Below are 18122 nucleotides of genomic sequence, written 5' to 3' on the forward strand. Positions count from 1 at the left end.
AAAAAAGAAAATAATCCAAAGTCGACGCCAACCAAAACCATCGCCGTATGCGCCCTGTAATCCAAAACCATACATACTATATATCAAAATGTCCAAAACAAAATCAGGAACTCATTCCCATGCTTTATTTTAGCATAAATATACTAATAAAAAAAAATAACTATAAATTTAAAAAAAATTTTTTTTAGATTTTAACCCCCAATAAAACTAAAAAACTGTAAAAAACGTCAGTGAAAAATATATTTAAAAAATAGCCCTATATGTCATAAAAAAAAATACGCTGCAAAAATAATGTTGGTAGCTGTAGGAAAAAAACTAGGGCAGTAAAACCACCACATGGGTAAAATCCCTTAAAAGGGTCTGGTCCTTAAGGTACAAAACAGCTTGGTACTTCTAAACCGCTTCTAATGCCAGCCACTGTCACATGGGTTCTGTGCGCTGGACGATGCTGCCAAGGTTGTGCCATGTCATGGCTGCCATCTGTCTCACTCATCCCCGAAGAATGCCCGTGTCTTCTAAAATGTTACCCAAGTTTCTATCTGCTCCTATTCCCAAACAAACCACAGGATCTTAGAACTTGAATGCGTCTCGAAAGTCATTTTGTAAGAGAAGATGGAGAGGATGGTGACATTCGGGCCGGAATGGGCACTACACGTGTATAGACAAACGCTCCAGGAGACTTCACTTTCTTTAATTTGGCACCTGCCAGTTTTATTCCACAACAAACACAGCATATCACAGTTCATGTACAAAGTCCAGGGTTTACAACCCACAGGGTCACCATCACTACCCCGCCCAGGGCATCCTCCTCTGTCAGGCGCGTGGCGGTTCCCAAACTAGTCCGTATCGGACCTCCCTGGTCCAAACTGGATCTCATGCTAGCAGCCCTTCTAGTTCCACTGAGCTGTCACCTCCTCCTGAGTGTGTCAGGAACCAAGACTTTTATATTGCTTCCTGCCACACCCATAGATGTTAACCCTCTCTCTACTCTTCTAGTAGGTGTCAGAATGCCTGCCTAAGCCACTCTTGCTACTGCACGAACACAATGTGTATATATATTGTGAGACAGTGACCGGCAAGGTGCTGGAGGGAAGGTATATCTCGCCTAGGATGCTCTCCTATGCTGCCTTGGGGAGCGCTTGGGCAGATGCGTGCCACCGAGCAGCCTGGGCTCGGTGGAGGAAGCCAGCAGTTTAGTGTTAGTGGCATTAAGCCACTAACACGTTGTAGTGAGTAAGTGGCTCCAAGCCGCATAATCCGGGCCGGCTTTTCCTGGAGTGACCAAAGTGAAGGGTGGGATGGTCACTCCCACGTACCAGGTGGGGCTGGTACCAGGCCATATAAAGCCTGGGCCTACAGGGCCAGAAGGAGAGCTGAGACCTTTGCAGGTCTGAGAGTCCTGGCTGGCTGTGTGCAGGAGCTATTTGTTACCAGTGTGTAGACAGGGACGCTACCTGTATAGTAAGTGCTCAGACGAGCAGGATTTATGTTATGTTTGCCTGATGTTAAGGCCTGTATTTTGCTTTTGTTTGCTTGGAAATAAACCCAGGCAAAGCCTGGACTAAATACTTTATCCTATGTGTCACTGTCTCTGACTGCTTATGCCCAGGTTGCTACCGATCCTAAAAGCTAATCCCTCACAATATATATATATATATACACACACACATAGTAACTATATAACAATATAAATGCTACAATTATAACAACTGCATATGTTGATGGTGTTCAATGGTCACGCTTCAGTGTCTGATGCTTGCGAGTCATGTAAATGGCTCACAAGTGATGTGTACAGGTTTGCTTGACCAACCTCAATGTATCCCTGGAAACTGTATTCTTTCTGTATGTTGGCAACTCTGATCTAATTACATTGTTATCTGATCCTGGTATTTTAAGTCCGTGGCTTTTAAGCCACAAAAGCTCTAATAGCACTGCGTTTACAGAATAATTCCGTTTACCAGGCTGTTCAATTAAAAATACAATCCCTACATCAGCACTTGCACAATATGTAGGTGTGCAAACATTGCTATGGGAATGATTCATCACGCTCTGCGGTGTATTAACATGATCACTCGGCTCTAATTTGCATTAACTAGAATAGAATTGCCCCCTTATTTTTGTGGAGCGTGATGAGAGCTTACTCCTTGTGTTTCGATGAATGCCCTATAAAGAAACTATTCTTCTTATTCTTTAATAATTGCATTATTGTATCGAACATAAAGTCAGAGAATTCTTATTAACTGGTAATGTAGATATCGAGGCTTTCTATGCAGCTCTCCGTCTTTCTAAAATGTATTGTGCACATGGATAGCTGAAGACTAAATTCCTTCTGTGTAAACCTTACAATAGTGGAAACAGATCATATTGATCTGATCTTGTGAATAAGAACAATAGTGACTATACTTTACAGCAGAGGTTTGCAGCTGTGGTGACACTACAACTCTCAGCATGCCAGGACTACCATAGTTAGGAGTTGTAGTTCTACAATAATCTGAAACTCCTGGGCTAGTTGCAGACATGCCAGCCTTAGCTACATGCAATCCATGCAGGAGCGCAGGGTGGCCACCAGCTTGTGGGGGGCACTGTTGGATGTAGCCTGGCAGTGACTGCGCCCTTCAGGTCGCATGACCAGATGATACTCTTCCTGCATGTGGCAGCGTCTTGTGAAACTACATGAATCATCAATTTCTTGGCTCTGTCTCTTCCCCTCTGATGTTCTGGGGTGCTGCTATCAGCCCACCAATGCAACACAATTGCTAAGATCTGCTACTGTGCTTATGGTATGAACTGCATTCTTGTGTTGTATTTATCTACTGAGCTTGGTTCTGGGGCTGTATTTATGTTGTGAGCTTGGTTCTGGTATTGTATCTGTGTACTGAGGTTGGTTCTTGCTGTTTTTGTTATGAGCTTTATTCTGGTACTGTATTTATGTGCTGAGTGGTTCTGGTGTTGTAGTTATGTTGTGAGCTTGGTTCTGGTGCTCTATTTATGTTATTAACTTGATTGTGGTGCTTCATTTATGTACTGAGCTTGGTTCTGGGGCTGTATTTATGTTGTGAGCTTGGTTCTGGTATTGTATCTGTGTACTGAGGTTGGTTCTTGCTGAATTTTTTATGAGCTTGATTCCGGTGATGTATTTATGTGCTGAGTGGTTCTGGTGCTGTAGTTATGTTGTGAGCTTGGTTCTGGTATTGTATCTGTGTACTAAGGTTGGTTCTTGCTGTTTTTGTTATGAGCTTTATTCTGGTACTGTATTTATGTGCTGAGTGGTTCTGGTGTTGTAGTTATGTTGTGAGCTTTGTTCTGGTGCTCTATTTATGTTATTATTAACTTGATTGTGGTGCTCCATTTATGTACTGAGGTTGGTTCTGGCGCTGTATTTATGTATGGTATGGTATGCTGTTATCTTGCTGCTTTCTGCACAGTGCAGGGCAGACTGTCTATTAGTGCAATAAATAGTTTTTTTTTTCTCATGATGGGGGGGCTCCAAAAAAAAAAAATTCACATGAGTACAGAAACTTCTTCTGGGATCAGAGTGGCAGGGACCAAAGCTCCTGCACTGGACTGGGGAACCACGTAAGAGGCGAGTATGACATACTTTTTTTTTAGTTTCTACCATTTCCTACACACTAGATTTTTTTCAGTCCAGAAAAGCCCTCTAAATCATCACTTTATACTCTTGTTCTCTATGAGTAGTAAAGTTGATAAAATATGGTAATAGTGAAATGTCTGTGTTCTCAGAACCTCACTCTGTGTAAGACCCCCTGTCCATGGCCGTGAAGGAATATCGCCAGCGATATTCCGCCGCGGAAGATGAGGGGGGAGAGCTGTCAGGTCTCCGCGCTGAGCCTATCTGACCGATAGGCTCACTGCGGAGAATAGCAGCAAATCACAGCATGCCGCGATTTGAATCCCGCAAGCGGAGAATTGCTATGATTCTCCGCTCGTGGATATCAGGGCTGCGCTCTATGGAAAGCGTTCACTGCGTTACTCATAGCCGGATTATTGCCACAGATAACGCAATGAACTATCGCCCGTGGACAGGAGCCCTACGTTGTGTCCTCAGTAGGAGCTAGGCTACTCAGCCCCAGGTGCTGACTGACATTACTCCTGCATCTACCACACCCCTCAGCTCCCGGAGAAGCAAGGGCAAACCCAAAACCTGGTCTGGCCTGCAAGCAAGGTGCAGGCCTCAGAACGGCTGCAACACCCTAACTGCAGTCCCGTCTTCTCCTTGGCTTTGAGAAAAAGTTCATATCATGACAAGTAGAAGTTTCGACATGATGGGAAGCCTCCTTTTGTCATTTGTTTAAATGGCAAACAAAACCTGTAAGGATTAAGAAATGCAACCCTCAGGTCAAACCATATGGTTCGGTATCAAGTTTCCTACACAGTAGGAGAATTCAGTAGCAACAAACATGATAGTAAGTCTACTGATGGGACTTGATTTAATTGCTGAACCAGTAATAGTTGAAGGGAACCGGTCACTAGCTGCAGCGTTTCAGAGAAAACATACTTTATAAAGCAGTCAGGAACATGGAGAAGAGTCATCGGGGGGGGGGGGGTCCTCGCCAGTTTCTTCTATAAGTGTATAGGCACAGGCCTGTCAATCTAGCCAAACCTGGTAGGGAGAAGTTGTGGGGAGCCGTAGCGAAGACTCTTCTCCCCGTTCCTTGCTGCTTTTTACACTGCAGCATTTCAGAGTAAAACATAACTTTGTGCAAAGTGTCTGCCAGTCCGGGTCACATGATGCTTGTGGTTCGAGCAGCATGAAACGACGGATAGGGGGGCGGCCCAATTATTTTGTACCTAGAAAGATCTGTTCCACATGTCAGAAAGGTTATCAGACTTGCTAAAAATTACTATTAGCAGATAGTTATAATCATTTCAATCATAGCATTTAAAGCATACCTCTCGCCAAAAAAAATTAAACCTTTCCTGCTTTCCTCAATACTCATGTGCCTGATCTGTGTGAATTGCTTCCACTGAAACCTCAGGTGTTTGCTACTCAGATTTCAGGGTCCAACTTCAAAAAAGGGAACGCTTGTCACCCCCTTCCTCCCTCTCTCTGGTAGTCACAGCATCATATGCCTCTGTCAGATCCTGGAAGGGTTGTAGTGAAATGTACACAAGTCATCGAACAGCTTTACCAACCAGACGTAATATGTTTATCATATACCCGGTGGCATGTAATATAGGGGTTTCTTTGTCGAGTCTGCTTTAATCAAGAAAGACCAAGAATGTTCTATGTAAAACAATGCAGAAAAGGGGGTGTGCATGAAAAGTAGCACAAAGGAAAAATGGACATATTCCCTATAGCGATCAGCCAGATTGCTGCTGTAAAGGATTTTAGAAAGATAAGAGCCGGATTCTTTTTTGTTGCAGCAGCTCCAGTTTTCCTTTATTGAATGTGTTTTCTAATGCAAGATTGTTTTGATCATTTCAAAATATCTTTGCATGTATGGTGTTATTGCACAGATTTCCTATATCCGCGGGAGATCTCTACATCTATGCAGCTCTCTGGTTCACTAATAACATTCTGATAATACAGAGTATTAACCCTTTCCAATCCACTGTCTGACGTCTAAAGACATTCTGATTGAAGGCTGTACAGCTCCGATGTCGGAAGACGTCCGGCAGGGTATTCTTACTGTAGATTACTGGCCACTCTGTTGTTGGGGGCCTCTCCAGCATGTCACATACCGCAGTACTGGCTCTAGCCAGCAGATGGTGCCATTATATAATGGCAGAAAGAGAAAAGCCCCTAGGAAACCCTGAATCCAAAATAGGATTGCAAAGGGTTAAAGAGGAAGGCGGTCGGACAGATATTCATTGATAAACATAGTCCTGACCATGCTACATCGGTTGGTTCATAACTGGAACACACAAAAGGGGTTTCTGATGCTCATATAAATTTTCAAACAGTGGCAGTATCAAATCCGTATGTCCCCAATAAAATCCCTTTTTTACCTTATTTCAGAGTTCGACAACTTCTCCCGCTGTGCTGTTAGTATTTACATGCATCATTTCCGCATATGTAACTTCCACCATTCATCTACTGCAACAACCACAATATTTAGTATTAGCCGCTGTTCCAGTGCTTGTTTCACTAAGCTTGCTGCATAAGCATGCGCACTAGCAACTTCAGATGGTGGGACTGTGCAGACTGCCATTAGCTTCCAGTCCTGTCCGCCCGCCTATCTTCAAACTAGAAATAACAAGCCATGGACAGGACCAGAAGAGCACCCCATCAGACAGATGGAGATGACATCAGCAGAAGGGGAAAAACTGCTAGACTGCTAGGTCATGTGACAGATGGTGGAAAAAGGAGATCAGCGCAGAATAGGTGCAGCAAGCCTATTGGTAAAAGTCTAAATGTTCCTTACTTTGTTTGAAAGGACAGAGTGGCAAAACTCTTGGAATACCCCTGTAAGGGGAATCTATCTGTTCCAGCATGATGTCAAAATGGCATCGTGCTATAGAGCAGAAGGAGCTAAGGAGATTGATATATAGCTTTTTGGGGAATTGTATCGGCCCAATCGGAGCTGAACAGTCCAATGGGCGGAGCTATCAGTGATTGACAGATACCTCTGTACATGGGTATACATAGGTATCAATCTGCTCAGCTCCTCCTATCTGTTTGATGGTTAGTTATCTCCCCCAACCTAAACATAAAGATGCCAATTTCTATGGAGGGAACAGGACCTCTAGTGCTGCTCATGTCAGAGGAAACAATAGAATTGGACAGATTGAAACCACAAATTAGTAAGAGTCGATCAGTTTATCACTGGATCCTGCGAAACTGAAAAATCATTCAGTGTAAAAACTGCCAGTGACTGAGCGACAGATGATAATTTGTTCACTTATCGTTCGTCATTCAGGCATAAAAATCAAACGGCGATTGGTCCGTGTAAAAGGCAGTTGTTCATAGAGGGAAGCGAACAGCTAGAGGCAGTCTCCTACGCACTCTGTCCCTATTCAGTGAACAATTGGGGTGACTTTCTGGCAGTTAAGCGCCCAACAGTTGTCCCGTGTCAAAGGACCATGTAAGAGGTTAGACCAGGGGCGTAACTATAGGGGATGCAGGGGATGCGGTTGCACCCGGGCCCAGGAGCATTAGGGGGCCCATAAGGCCTCTCTTCTCCATATAGGGAGCCCAGTACTATGAATAAAGCATTATAGTTGGGGTCCCTGTTACAGGTTTTGCATTGAGGCCCAGAAGCTTCAAGTTATGCCTCTGTCCAGCATGGTTTAGGTATGGGTACGGGTACAGATACAGATAGAGGGGGGGCCCCAGCTCATGTTTTGCATCAGGGCCCCTGAGCCTTTAGTTACGCCCCTGGGTTAGACTGACATATACTGCACCCCCTTACAAAAGTGTGAACTATACTACTACACTGTATTGCCATTCGTTATGTTGTGGACGGCCAAAGTGTTAGTGATCAAATGTAGGTCTGTAAAATTTCTGCTCCAGTTTCGCCATGTTATGTGCTAATCACATTAATTGGAGGTACTGTGGAGTCTAAATAATTGTCTGTTATGTTATAATGTATGGCGTGGACACTGATTGCAGCTTCCCATGGTTTCCATCAAGGGTGGCTTTCAAGACTAAAGTTGGCGCTACTTGGTGCACCTTGTGTTTACTGGGGTTCTTACATAGTGCCATTGAGTACAGCAGTGACTGTGCATCCCGAGGATTTTGCCAGAGTGAGTGTTTTCCGAGGTACGGCATATTTTTTCGCTATAAAGGATGCTCGCGGTCGTGTTAATGGACAAGAAAACACTGGCGGTGATCACAGAGAAACGCCCATTTAGGCACTTATACGGAGCAGGCGTGAAAACGTAAAAAACGAGGCCACAATGCCATGGGGCCTGGGGAGACATTCCCCTTCTCTCCCCCTTGCTGGCTTACCTCCTCTCTCCTCCACTACCTCCTCAACCCTTATTCGCAGCCAGCAATGGGAGGGGGTGGAGCTTAGCTCTGGTCCGCACCCTCCCATTGCAAACAGCGGCAAGGGGCAGAGAAGAGAAGAAAAGGGGGAGGAAGTTTAGCAGTTATGCTGCTAAACTCCCTCCTGCCTCCCTTCTCCGACAGCTAGCATAGGCTCCCATAGGAATCTATGCAGCTGCCGCTGCCAGCATGAAAGCACCCAGTTGGCTGCTTTTACACCGTGGAAATACGCCATTGTGCACTGATGCATTGTAAGCCAATGCATCAGAGGGGCAGTGTATATCAGCCAGGCGTGAAAACCCGGCTGATATACGCCCGTGTGAATACTCAGTGTGAGATTGGAGTTGGGTCAGCAATCATACAGATAAGCCAAAGATCCTGGGATTCTTTGGGTGTTGTTCCACCGCACTGCTCTCTTGGACTGTGGTCTTGTGTGGAGCCAGCCTGGTGAAGGACACTGATGGTCTGGTCACCAACCATAGATATTACAGTTTTAATAGCTAGCAGTTGAACTGGAGGGCTTGACCAATGAAAATCTCATGTTTATGGCCAATCTTAGCGGCCTCTTGCCTGCTTACAATGGCAAATTGCACATTTATGTTACCCTCTATTGTAATGATGAACGTGACAGAAGCCTACTGATGGTGGCATCTCAGTCACTAACCTCAGAAAAGATTGGTAAACTCCTCTAATAAATACTTCTAGGACAAATGTATCATAGATGAACCAATTCCTTCAGAAAGTAAATTTGCAAATAGTTTTTGATCACTGCATTATTTTCCAGATGAATCCAATGCCCATAAATAAAACAGTTATCCATGACCCAGTACTGAAAATCCACCACTAGCATTTAACGTGCCTCACACAGTGCATGAGTAATATGTAATAGCATGTTTGTGAACACTCCCTAAACCTCACTGATCATTTTCACACCCTAGACACTGCTAATATCTTCATTACTGATAGTATCATATGAATAAATGTAACATCTATGGCTAGCTTATAATTACCAATCAGCAGGGGTGTAACTATAGGGGGTACAGAGGTTGGGTACTATTGTATCTTGACGCCACCAGGAAGTCCTAGTGGAGACAAGACTGACAGCCTGGTTACGCCCCCTGAAGCTCATTAGCTGCACAGAAGGCTCGGCTGCAGGTCCTGCGAGGTAAGTATAATAATCCCGTTCCCTGTTAAAACTGTATAATGCTTGTACTTTGTCATCCTTGGCTCTTTTATTCCTCTCTCCTGGTCTCACCACCCACCTCCCCGACTCGCAATACAGCTCTCCGCGGCCGCCTCCCCAGTTGTTAATACTGGTCCGGGCCGCAGCATCTCCCGTCGCGCCTCCCCAGCTGTTAAAAGTGCTCCCCATGGCTGCACTGTGTTGGCCGGCCCTGTCATCGCCGCTACTGCTGTTTGCTTGGCGGAGCTGTGGTCCCCACTGCTGCACTTCAGTGGCCGGCCCTCTGCTCCCCACTGCAGCAGTTGCTCTCAGCGGCTGAGCGGCGCTGCTTTTCCTTGTCACATCGCCTATCAGCGGACAGATTTCCCATTCAGGCTCCTCTTCGCGGCTCCCCGGCTCTCTGTTCTGTCCTGCGCACCACCGGCAGCATATCCAGGCCATTGCAACATGTATTGGTGTATCCTGTGTAGTGATTGTTGGCTCCCATGGATGCTTAGGGTTACGAATAATTCTCCTTTTAGCCTTACATTCTGAGTTGTAAATACTTCCATGTACAACAGAATGTCAGACTACAAGGAAAATCATCCGTAAGCCCTAGCCAGCGCGTACCTAAAGGCTTATGGGCCGGGTGCAAATGTTCAGCTCGGACCCCCCCCCCCCCCCCCCAGGTCCTTTTTCCCCCTCGCCCCTATCTATGCCTGAGGGCCAATGTCCACGTGCGGATTTTATTTATAAAATCCGCACGTGGCCCCCGCACAGGAGATCCGTGCATCTTGCTGCCCATAGGGATGCATTGGCATCAGTAGGGCAGCTAAAAACATGCAGATGGGATTCCTTCCCGGTTTGCGGGTCACACGCACAAGAAGAAATCGCAGCATGCACCATTTTCCTGCGGATCTGCCACACAGACGGCTCCCGCGGCTTCCTTTGAAGCCTATGGAAGCCGTTTGTATCCGCAGCACAGCCACAGCTGTTTTTCTGCTGTGCCATAGATACGCGGGAGAACAGGAGATTTTAAAAAATATTGGTGCGCGTGCACGCGGCATGCTGCCGGTGTGCCCAGCACATCCGCCGACTGGAAGAAAGAAGGTCCGGCCTGCACAAAGGGGAGCCCCGCAGCGTCCAGAGAGGTGAGTATAATGTATTTTCCCTCTCCATATCCGCAGGCATGTATGGATTTCACTGCGGGATTCAGCAGTGAATTCCGTGCGTGCAAGTGGGCATGCTGCCTAAGAGAGAGAGATAGATAGATACATAGATATGAGAGAGATTCAGAGATAGATAGATAGATAGATAGATAGATAGATAGATAGATAGATAGATACATAGATACATAGATAGATACCCAGGTGCCCAGACTACTTCTCTGCTCAGGAGAGCAGGTGTACGCAGTGTCAGCAGGAGGGAAGCAGCAGGAAGAGGACATCATCGCTGCTCCACTCGATGCCTTGCTGTGCTGTGCCAGTGTGTCGGTAAGTCTGTGTCCTCTCTGCTCCTTCCCCCACCCCTCTCTTCTTCCCCTTTCTCCAAGTCACCGCCCTCTCTTCTCCTACTCTCCTCCTGGCTTGTGCTGTCGGCCGGACCGCACTAACTTAGCAAGCAGACGCCGACAGTGCAAAGTGAAAGTGACATGTATATGGTGGAGGGCGGCCTCTGGGCCCCCTCAAGCGCAGGGGCAGGGTCACCGCTGCGACCCCGGCACCCCCTGCCGGTATGCCTATGACCCTAAGCATCCATGGGAGCCAACAATCACTACACATTGTGCTGCTAGGACCTTTGCTACGTCAGCCTATGGGGAGCTAGGGGTGTGACAGGGGCATTCCTGCATCCCAGCCCTGTTAAACCCCTAGCTTCCTGGTGGCATCAAGGTACAATAATACACAGAGGTTGTGGTTGCATCTGGAACCTGGAAATGTAGGTGTCCCATAAATTTTTATCTTCCCTATGTAGTGGCCCAGTACATGCTTTCCTGGCCACCTCCATAAAGTCATACATGTATGTCTTATGTAGATGCTCTGTGCAAAACTGTCTTGTCATTGTGTTGTGTGTATTGCCTAGCTGCAACGTGTGATGGGTTAATGTCTGCAAAGTGTGAGCTGACTGTTTGCAAATATATCAATTTATGTCCTATCATGTGGTATGAGAGAGGTTATAAATTTGAGTGCTTAAGAGCAGGAAATAGTTAGTCCGTGTCTTCTGGGTTCATGAGAGTGCCAGCCACATGGAGTTACCATCAACTTCCATGTGGTGAAGAATGGAAGAGGAGGAGAGATTTCCTGAGTGTCTGGATCTATGAAGCAGGAGGGAGCCCTCAAAAGAGAGTGTGTGAGCTACAAGTGATCGTTTCATCCCAAGGCCAAGTGCAGAGGTACTCATCTATTATCATTGTCTTTCACACCCGAGGGTACTGAAGTTTGGGGCTGCCAGGTGGAGGTACACGTTTTCAATTCATCACACACAGGTGCCCTGAAGTCTGGGTCACCATGTGGAGGTACTCTAGCCTGGCTATTGCCTGCATTTTCCAACTCTGTCATTTGTGCCTTGTGTATTGCTGAAGTTACTGTTAAGTAAAATTATTCTTGGCCCTGACCGTTCCTGTGGACCTGAGATACCATACTACTGTCTGTGGCTAAGTTATTTCCCCTGCGATGTTCATGCCGGTGGGTGCCGGAACGGTGGTGTCACCATTGATAACCCCTTCACCTGTCCTAATGTTTATTGGGCATTCCCATGCCAGGGGTGTCCGGAAGAGGTCTAGCGCTGCCCTGGCCTTGGCTATGTGTGTCCTTCCGGGAGAGAACATGGTAAGAGCTGCCATGACAAGCCAGCATCTTGCCCTCCCAGCTCCCCAGTGTATGCCATATGTCCGGTGTCACCCTATGGGACGCTGCACCTGTGTAGGGATCTACCCTGTTGAGAGGAGCAAAGGTTAATGTAAAACTTGATGTTACAGTCACATCTAGTGGTCAGTCTGTGTAACAACACCTCTGGATTGATTACCCTGGGCAATTTTATGATTGGTATTGTTTGGGTCACTCATTGAAAAGGGGCAGGATCGGATCTGGACACACCCCAACAGAACTTGTGGCACAGAGAGAGTGAATGTGGGCCCTCCAAGCCTACTCCGCTGGGAGGAAGAGGCAGCTAAGGAAGAGCAGAGACAGTGGATGAGTGCAGAGGAAAGACAGCAGCCCAAAGCAGAGGGTCGTCAGTGACTTTTGTAATGATGGGTCGATTCTGCTGGAGAAGAAGGAAGCCGCGGGTCATACTTCACTCTCAGGAAACTGCAAATGCGAAAGAAACTATAGCAAACGCGCTATAACTGATCTTAAACTGCAAATATAAGAAGGACAGGCATACAGTATCCGCGTCACAGCCCAGCGCATCATGCCCCGCACTGCGCATGTGCGCCAGCTCGCCACGGATCCAGAGAGGTGAGTATGGGGTCTCTGGGGGGAGCCAGGACTGATGCTGCTGCGATATTTCGCAGGCGGAATCCGACCCGGCCGTGGGCGGGAGGCCTTGCAGTCCTGGTTGAAGAGCTCACTGTTTAGTTGTTATAACTTACAGCGTATTGTGTGCCCACGTTTAGGGCAGATTCTAGTTGTGATAGACCATCAGGTTTGATAAGTCATTGTTTGCTTACCCTGTCAAAGTATGAAATACTACAAATTGTGTCTTTATCCCTCCTGTTTGGACCTTGAACCCTTGCGTAATACCACGGTCCTACGACAAACTGGCTAAAACTGACATGGAAAAGCACTTGGGGATTTTAATTAACTGCAAACTTAACTGGAGCAACCAGTGTCAGGCAGCTGCTGCCAAGGCAAATAGGATCATGTGGTGCATCAAAAGAGGTCTAGGGGCGAATGATGAAAATATGGTTCTTCCTCTTTACAAGTCACTGGTCAGACCACACAGGGAATATTGTGGACAGTTTTGGCCACCAGTACTCAGGAACGACATATCAGAGCTTGAGCGGGTACAAAGCCAGGCAACTAAAGTAATAAACAGAATGGGCGGACTACAATACCCAGAGAGGTCATCAAAATTGGGGTTATTTAGTTTAGAAAAAAAGACGTCTGAGAGGAGAACTAGTAACTATGTATAAATATATCCAGGGACAAGACAGGGATCTCTCCCATCATCTATTTATACCCAGGACTGTAACAAGGGGGCGCCCTCTACATCTAGAGGAAAGTAGGTTTCTACACTGACATGGAAGGGGGTTCTTTACTGTAAGAGCAGTGAGACTATGGAACTCTCTGCCTGAGGACGTGGTGATGGCGAACTCACTAAAATAGTTGAAGAGGGGCCTGGACACCTTTCTTGAGCGTTGCAATATTACATGTTATAGTCACTAATTACTTGAGAAGGGTCAATGATCCAGGAATTATTGTGATTGTCATATTTGGAATCGGAAAGGAATTTTGTTCCCCTAAAACGAGGAAAATCGGCTTCTAACTCATTGGTGATAATTGCCTCTCTCTGGGTCAACATCGGAGGGTAATAGATTGAACTAGATGGACATATGTCTTTGTTACAGTGTTTACCCTAAAATAAGACTGTGTCTTATATTAATTTTTGTTCAAAAAGGTTTAAAGTTTTTTTACATGTATAGCTGCCTGGACACTATTTAAATTGACTTTTTTTAATTAACTGTTAGCAGAGCTTAATTTTGGAGTAGGGCTTATATTTTAAGCATCCTCAAAAAGCCTGAAAAATCATTTTGCATCCTCAAAAATGCTGGGAAATCATGCTAGGTCTTATTTTCAGGGTATCTTTTATTTTCAGGGAAACAGGTTCTATGTTACACTTATATGAGAAGACCTGTACTATAAATGAAGCCATATATAGGCGGGGGTCCCTATTACATATTTTGCATTGGGGTCAGAGGCTACAAGTTACTCTTCTGCCCATCAGCCAATCCTCCCCAAACAACACTAGAGCTCATAGCAATCTAAAAAGTCTTCCCCAAGCCGGGGAGGTGATTGACATGCAGTAATAATCTGTGGGTTTTTCGGTATCTGTGAGCAGATGAAATGAAGGCAGGGATGGTGCTGTCAATGCCAACGACTCCCTATTACATTACAAGTAAACCTAATGGCAATACGTGTGATAAGTTATTTGCCTTCCGTGTCTGCTCATTCGCAGAATGTCACACATAGTTAGTCATTGTGTCATATTGGGCACATTTCGGAAATATGTCTCATATTTTACCGGGTCTAGGCAGACATTTGCACTGTCTGCTAGGGATTGAGACGTATTGTTTAAACAAATCCGTACCGTTACAATGGCTACCGCAAGGGGGGGGGGGGGGAGAAATCCCTGCCAACTTCATTATTTAAAATTGAAAGTCATTAGAGAAGGAAATATGTAAAATGTTTTAATGCAGCAATCTGCTGGTTCTGAAAGAATGAGTCTGCCAGTGTTGGTACAGCTCCCTCTGCTTGCTCAACACAAGCATCTCCATCGCTGAAGCAAGGATCATTGGGGGGAGGGCTGCAAAGACGGGGAGAGAAGAGGAGGAGGAGGAGGGAGAGGGCTGATTTCTCTCCAGCAGCACTGAGCTGTCCAAACCACAGAAATAGACACAACGGGGAGGGGGCATGGAGACAGATCTATCATTGTATCACCTTCCTCAGGACCACAGGGGATAAGACAATGCTCATCAACAGGTAAAAGACCCTTGCAGGTTTTTTTTTTATATTTCCATTGTATTGGGGTAGACTGCTATTTTTAGACACAATGCAGACCCGTTAGCAATGAGGCCATATATATATATATATGTATAAGTATATATTTAGGATCCGCAATGGTCATGCTGTCCGTTCTTAGCTTGCATGTGTACTCAGAAATCAGTGCTCTTCACTTAAAACTGCTGTTGTCCTTTATGTCTTCCATACATAGGCCTCTCTGGAGAAGAAGTGAAAACCTAGAGAATTCGCAGCATGTGAAGTCTTGGTTAACCCAATATGAGTCTCCCTGATGCAGTAGAAGGATAATGTATGGACAGAGCCGACAGAGAAGAACTCGTGCTATGAGTGCCATGGATCATGTAGGTATAGAATAAGCCCCATCATTTATCATTCTCGGCATGCATCTACGGCTCACCCCATACTGAATGGAGGTGTGATCAGGGTCAACATGCAGAGGCTAAGTGACCGCAGGGCCACCGGGAACCAGAGTCATTTCTCTGTAGACCAAGGACCACTCTCTATGCCTGACACGGTTCTCAGGATAGCACTCATCATATCACTGCTTTGCCTATCTTTATTCGGAAACATTATGCTATTAGTGGTTTTCCATCGAAAGCCCCAGCTGCTTCAAGTGGCCAACCGCTTCATCTTCAACCTCTTGGTTGCCGATCTACTGCAGACAGTCCTGGTGATGCCTTGTGTTATTGTTACCTCCCTCCCCGATATTTGGCCTTTGGAACATGGACTCTGTGGTGCGGTAGTGGTGCTCATGCATCTCTTTGCATTCGCCGGAGTGAACACCATCACAGTGGTTTCGGTAGATAAATACTTGGCCATTATCCATCCGTTATCCTACCCTACCAAGATGACCCCAAAGAGAGGAAGTCTTCTCATCTTCTTCACGTGGATCCTCAGTGTTCTCCAGAGCACCCCTCCTCTTTACGGATGGGGCAAAGTTGAATTTGATCTACAAAGCCACTACTGCAAAGTACTATGGGCTTCAAGTTATTCGTACACCACGCTCAGCGCCTTATTTTCTTTCATCTTGCCAGTGAGCATTATGTTGGCGTGCTACGGGATGGTGTTCAGAGCAGCCAGGAGGCAAAACGCCTTAGTTCACCCGGTTCAGGCAAATGGATGTGACAGGTCAGATGGGACAAGATCATCTGCATTAAACGCACTTGACAAAACAAGTCATCACAGACCGCTCTATCACTGCAAAGCAGCCAAGGTTATTTTTGCTATTTTATCATCCTACATCATCAGTATGGGTCCTTATAGCGTCCTGAGCATCGTCTCCTCCTGTGCCGGTATAACCATCCCTAAATGGGTAACATCCATAGTCATCGTCCTCTTTTTCCTACAGTGTTGTATACATCCGTATATCTATGGATATATGCATAAAAGCTTGAAAAAAGAATTCCTTTTGCTCTTGCATGGATTTTTTTGTAAGCAGGTGCACCCTCAAAACGCCATAGTAGATAGCTACATAATACTGACAGACGGCAGAATCTTTCAGTCTCACTTCTCTAATGGACCTACGGTAAAGTTCCTCGAGGAAGAAACTACTATATCCGTCATCACCGGGAAGAGTCTAAATAATCTTAAAATAAAAGACAATAGGAAAGAAAGCAGTTCTACCAACATATCTCCCGAAAAACAGTCCGCTCAGCAAAAGACAGACCCCGACTTACCGCAACTCATTAGCTGCTAAACAATGGAACTTCGTAAAGTATCCAATGGAGTCAATATTCTGGTATTTTTCAAAAAAAAAACTAAAAAAAAAAAAGTGTTCAAAGTGGGTATAAAACGTAGTGGTACTGTGTGCGGTTTAACCTCTTCATTGCTGGAGTAGACTGTGGCGCAAGGCCATACAGCCTTTTAAGCAATGAAAGGGTCAACTCTTCTAAATCGGGGGGGTTAAAGCTCCGCCTCTTATTGTAGATGTACATGAAATGATGAAATCATATTTTTTTTGTAATAAAAAGAGAAAATAGAAATATCTATATTATAACGCCGGTAGACAAAATCTGTGCAGAAGAATAAAGGGAATCTATCATTTGGGTTGTTTTTTTTTTTTAAGTTGCTTGTAAAATAGGGTGGAAACATGCTTTTCCATAGTAGAAGTGCCAGATTTAGATTTATTTGCTTTTGTGTTGATTTGATGTATTTCAATTGACCCGAATTCATGCTTGAGGGGCCTATGGTCTATACCTAGCTAAAGTCTGTCTCGCGGCACAATGATGCACTCGATCCGCCGCGATCAGCTGCATTCTCCTTGGGAGACAGACTGTAGTAATCGACTCACTGAATGAAATACTCATTTTTCTTTATAACCTATTGAATGTGCGATATACACTTGTATAAAGGAATGAATGGCAGCTGATATATAGTTTTGTAGAAAAAGATGCAATATAATTTGTATTTTATTCATTGACATCTTTTTTTTCTACGTTGAAGAGTCTAGTGGGCGGTTCTACCTAGTGGTCAGCCTGTTAATCACTGATAGGACTGCCCACTGGACTTCTAAGCATAATGCAAAAATGTAAGGGTGAATGGAGGTGGAGGGGCCGGGGATCGCTCTGGCTGCCCGCCTCCATTCATAGTAAACAGGCAGTTGTTCATAGATGAATGACTGCCTGTTCACACAGGCCGATCGGCACTTGATTTTTATGCCTTAATGATCTAAATGATGAACAAATGATCGTCCGTTGTTCAGATTGTGCAGGTAATTACAATGAACTTTTATCGCTCAGATACCGACGATCCAGAGAGAATCTGAACGATAAGCATTCAGTGTAAAGGGGCCTGTAGGCGTACGCGCATTTGTGCGTGCATCAGTGTAAAGGCTTTTTTTGCTTGTGGATCATTTTATTATTATTTTAATGTACTTCTTGTTCCCGCAAGGCATGCCCTGATTTAAATGGCTAATTAGTAGAGATGAGTGAGCACGCTCGTTTAAGGCTGATGCTCAATCAAGTATCGGTCTTGTCGAGTAACTGATTACTAGACCAAGCACCATGCAGGGGGGGTAGTGGGGGCGGGGGAGAGAGAGATCTCTCTCACCCCCCCCCCCCCACCCCCCGCATGGTGCTCGGTCCAGTAATCAGTTACTCGACAAGACCGATACTCGCATCAGCCTTAAACGAGCATGCTGCCTCATTTCTACTAATTAGTCTAATGAGTTCCAGATGTGTTCTTTTTCCTGTGGAATTACACAGCATATAATGCCTCCTCTTACGTATTGTGCGTGTACTTGCGCACTCTCCATTGACTTCCATGAGGACCT

The 18122-nt window shown here is 45.4% G+C and overlaps 1 protein-coding gene across 1 annotated transcript; it reads left to right on the forward strand.

The window, feature by feature from the left end:
* Positions 1-15281: 15281 nt before the first annotated feature.
* On the forward strand, positions 15282-16817 carry GPR101 (G protein-coupled receptor 101). Its single transcript, XM_066579887.1, has one exon. The coding sequence runs from the start codon at positions 15282-15284 to the stop codon at positions 16545-16547; it is 1266 nt and encodes a 421-aa protein (XP_066435984.1). The 3' UTR covers positions 16548-16817.
* Positions 16818-18122: the final 1305 nt, after the last annotated feature.

The sequence above is a fragment of the Eleutherodactylus coqui genome, chromosome 10 (genome assembly GCF_035609145.1).
Source record: "Eleutherodactylus coqui strain aEleCoq1 chromosome 10, aEleCoq1.hap1, whole genome shotgun sequence".
NCBI classification, from domain to species: domain Eukaryota; kingdom Metazoa; phylum Chordata; class Amphibia; order Anura; family Eleutherodactylidae; genus Eleutherodactylus; species Eleutherodactylus coqui.

Coding starts and splice junctions, on each gene's coding strand:
- GPR101 (XM_066579887.1), top strand. CDS start 15,282: ATGCAGAGGCTAAGTGACCGCAGGGCCACCGGGAACCAGAGTCATTTC.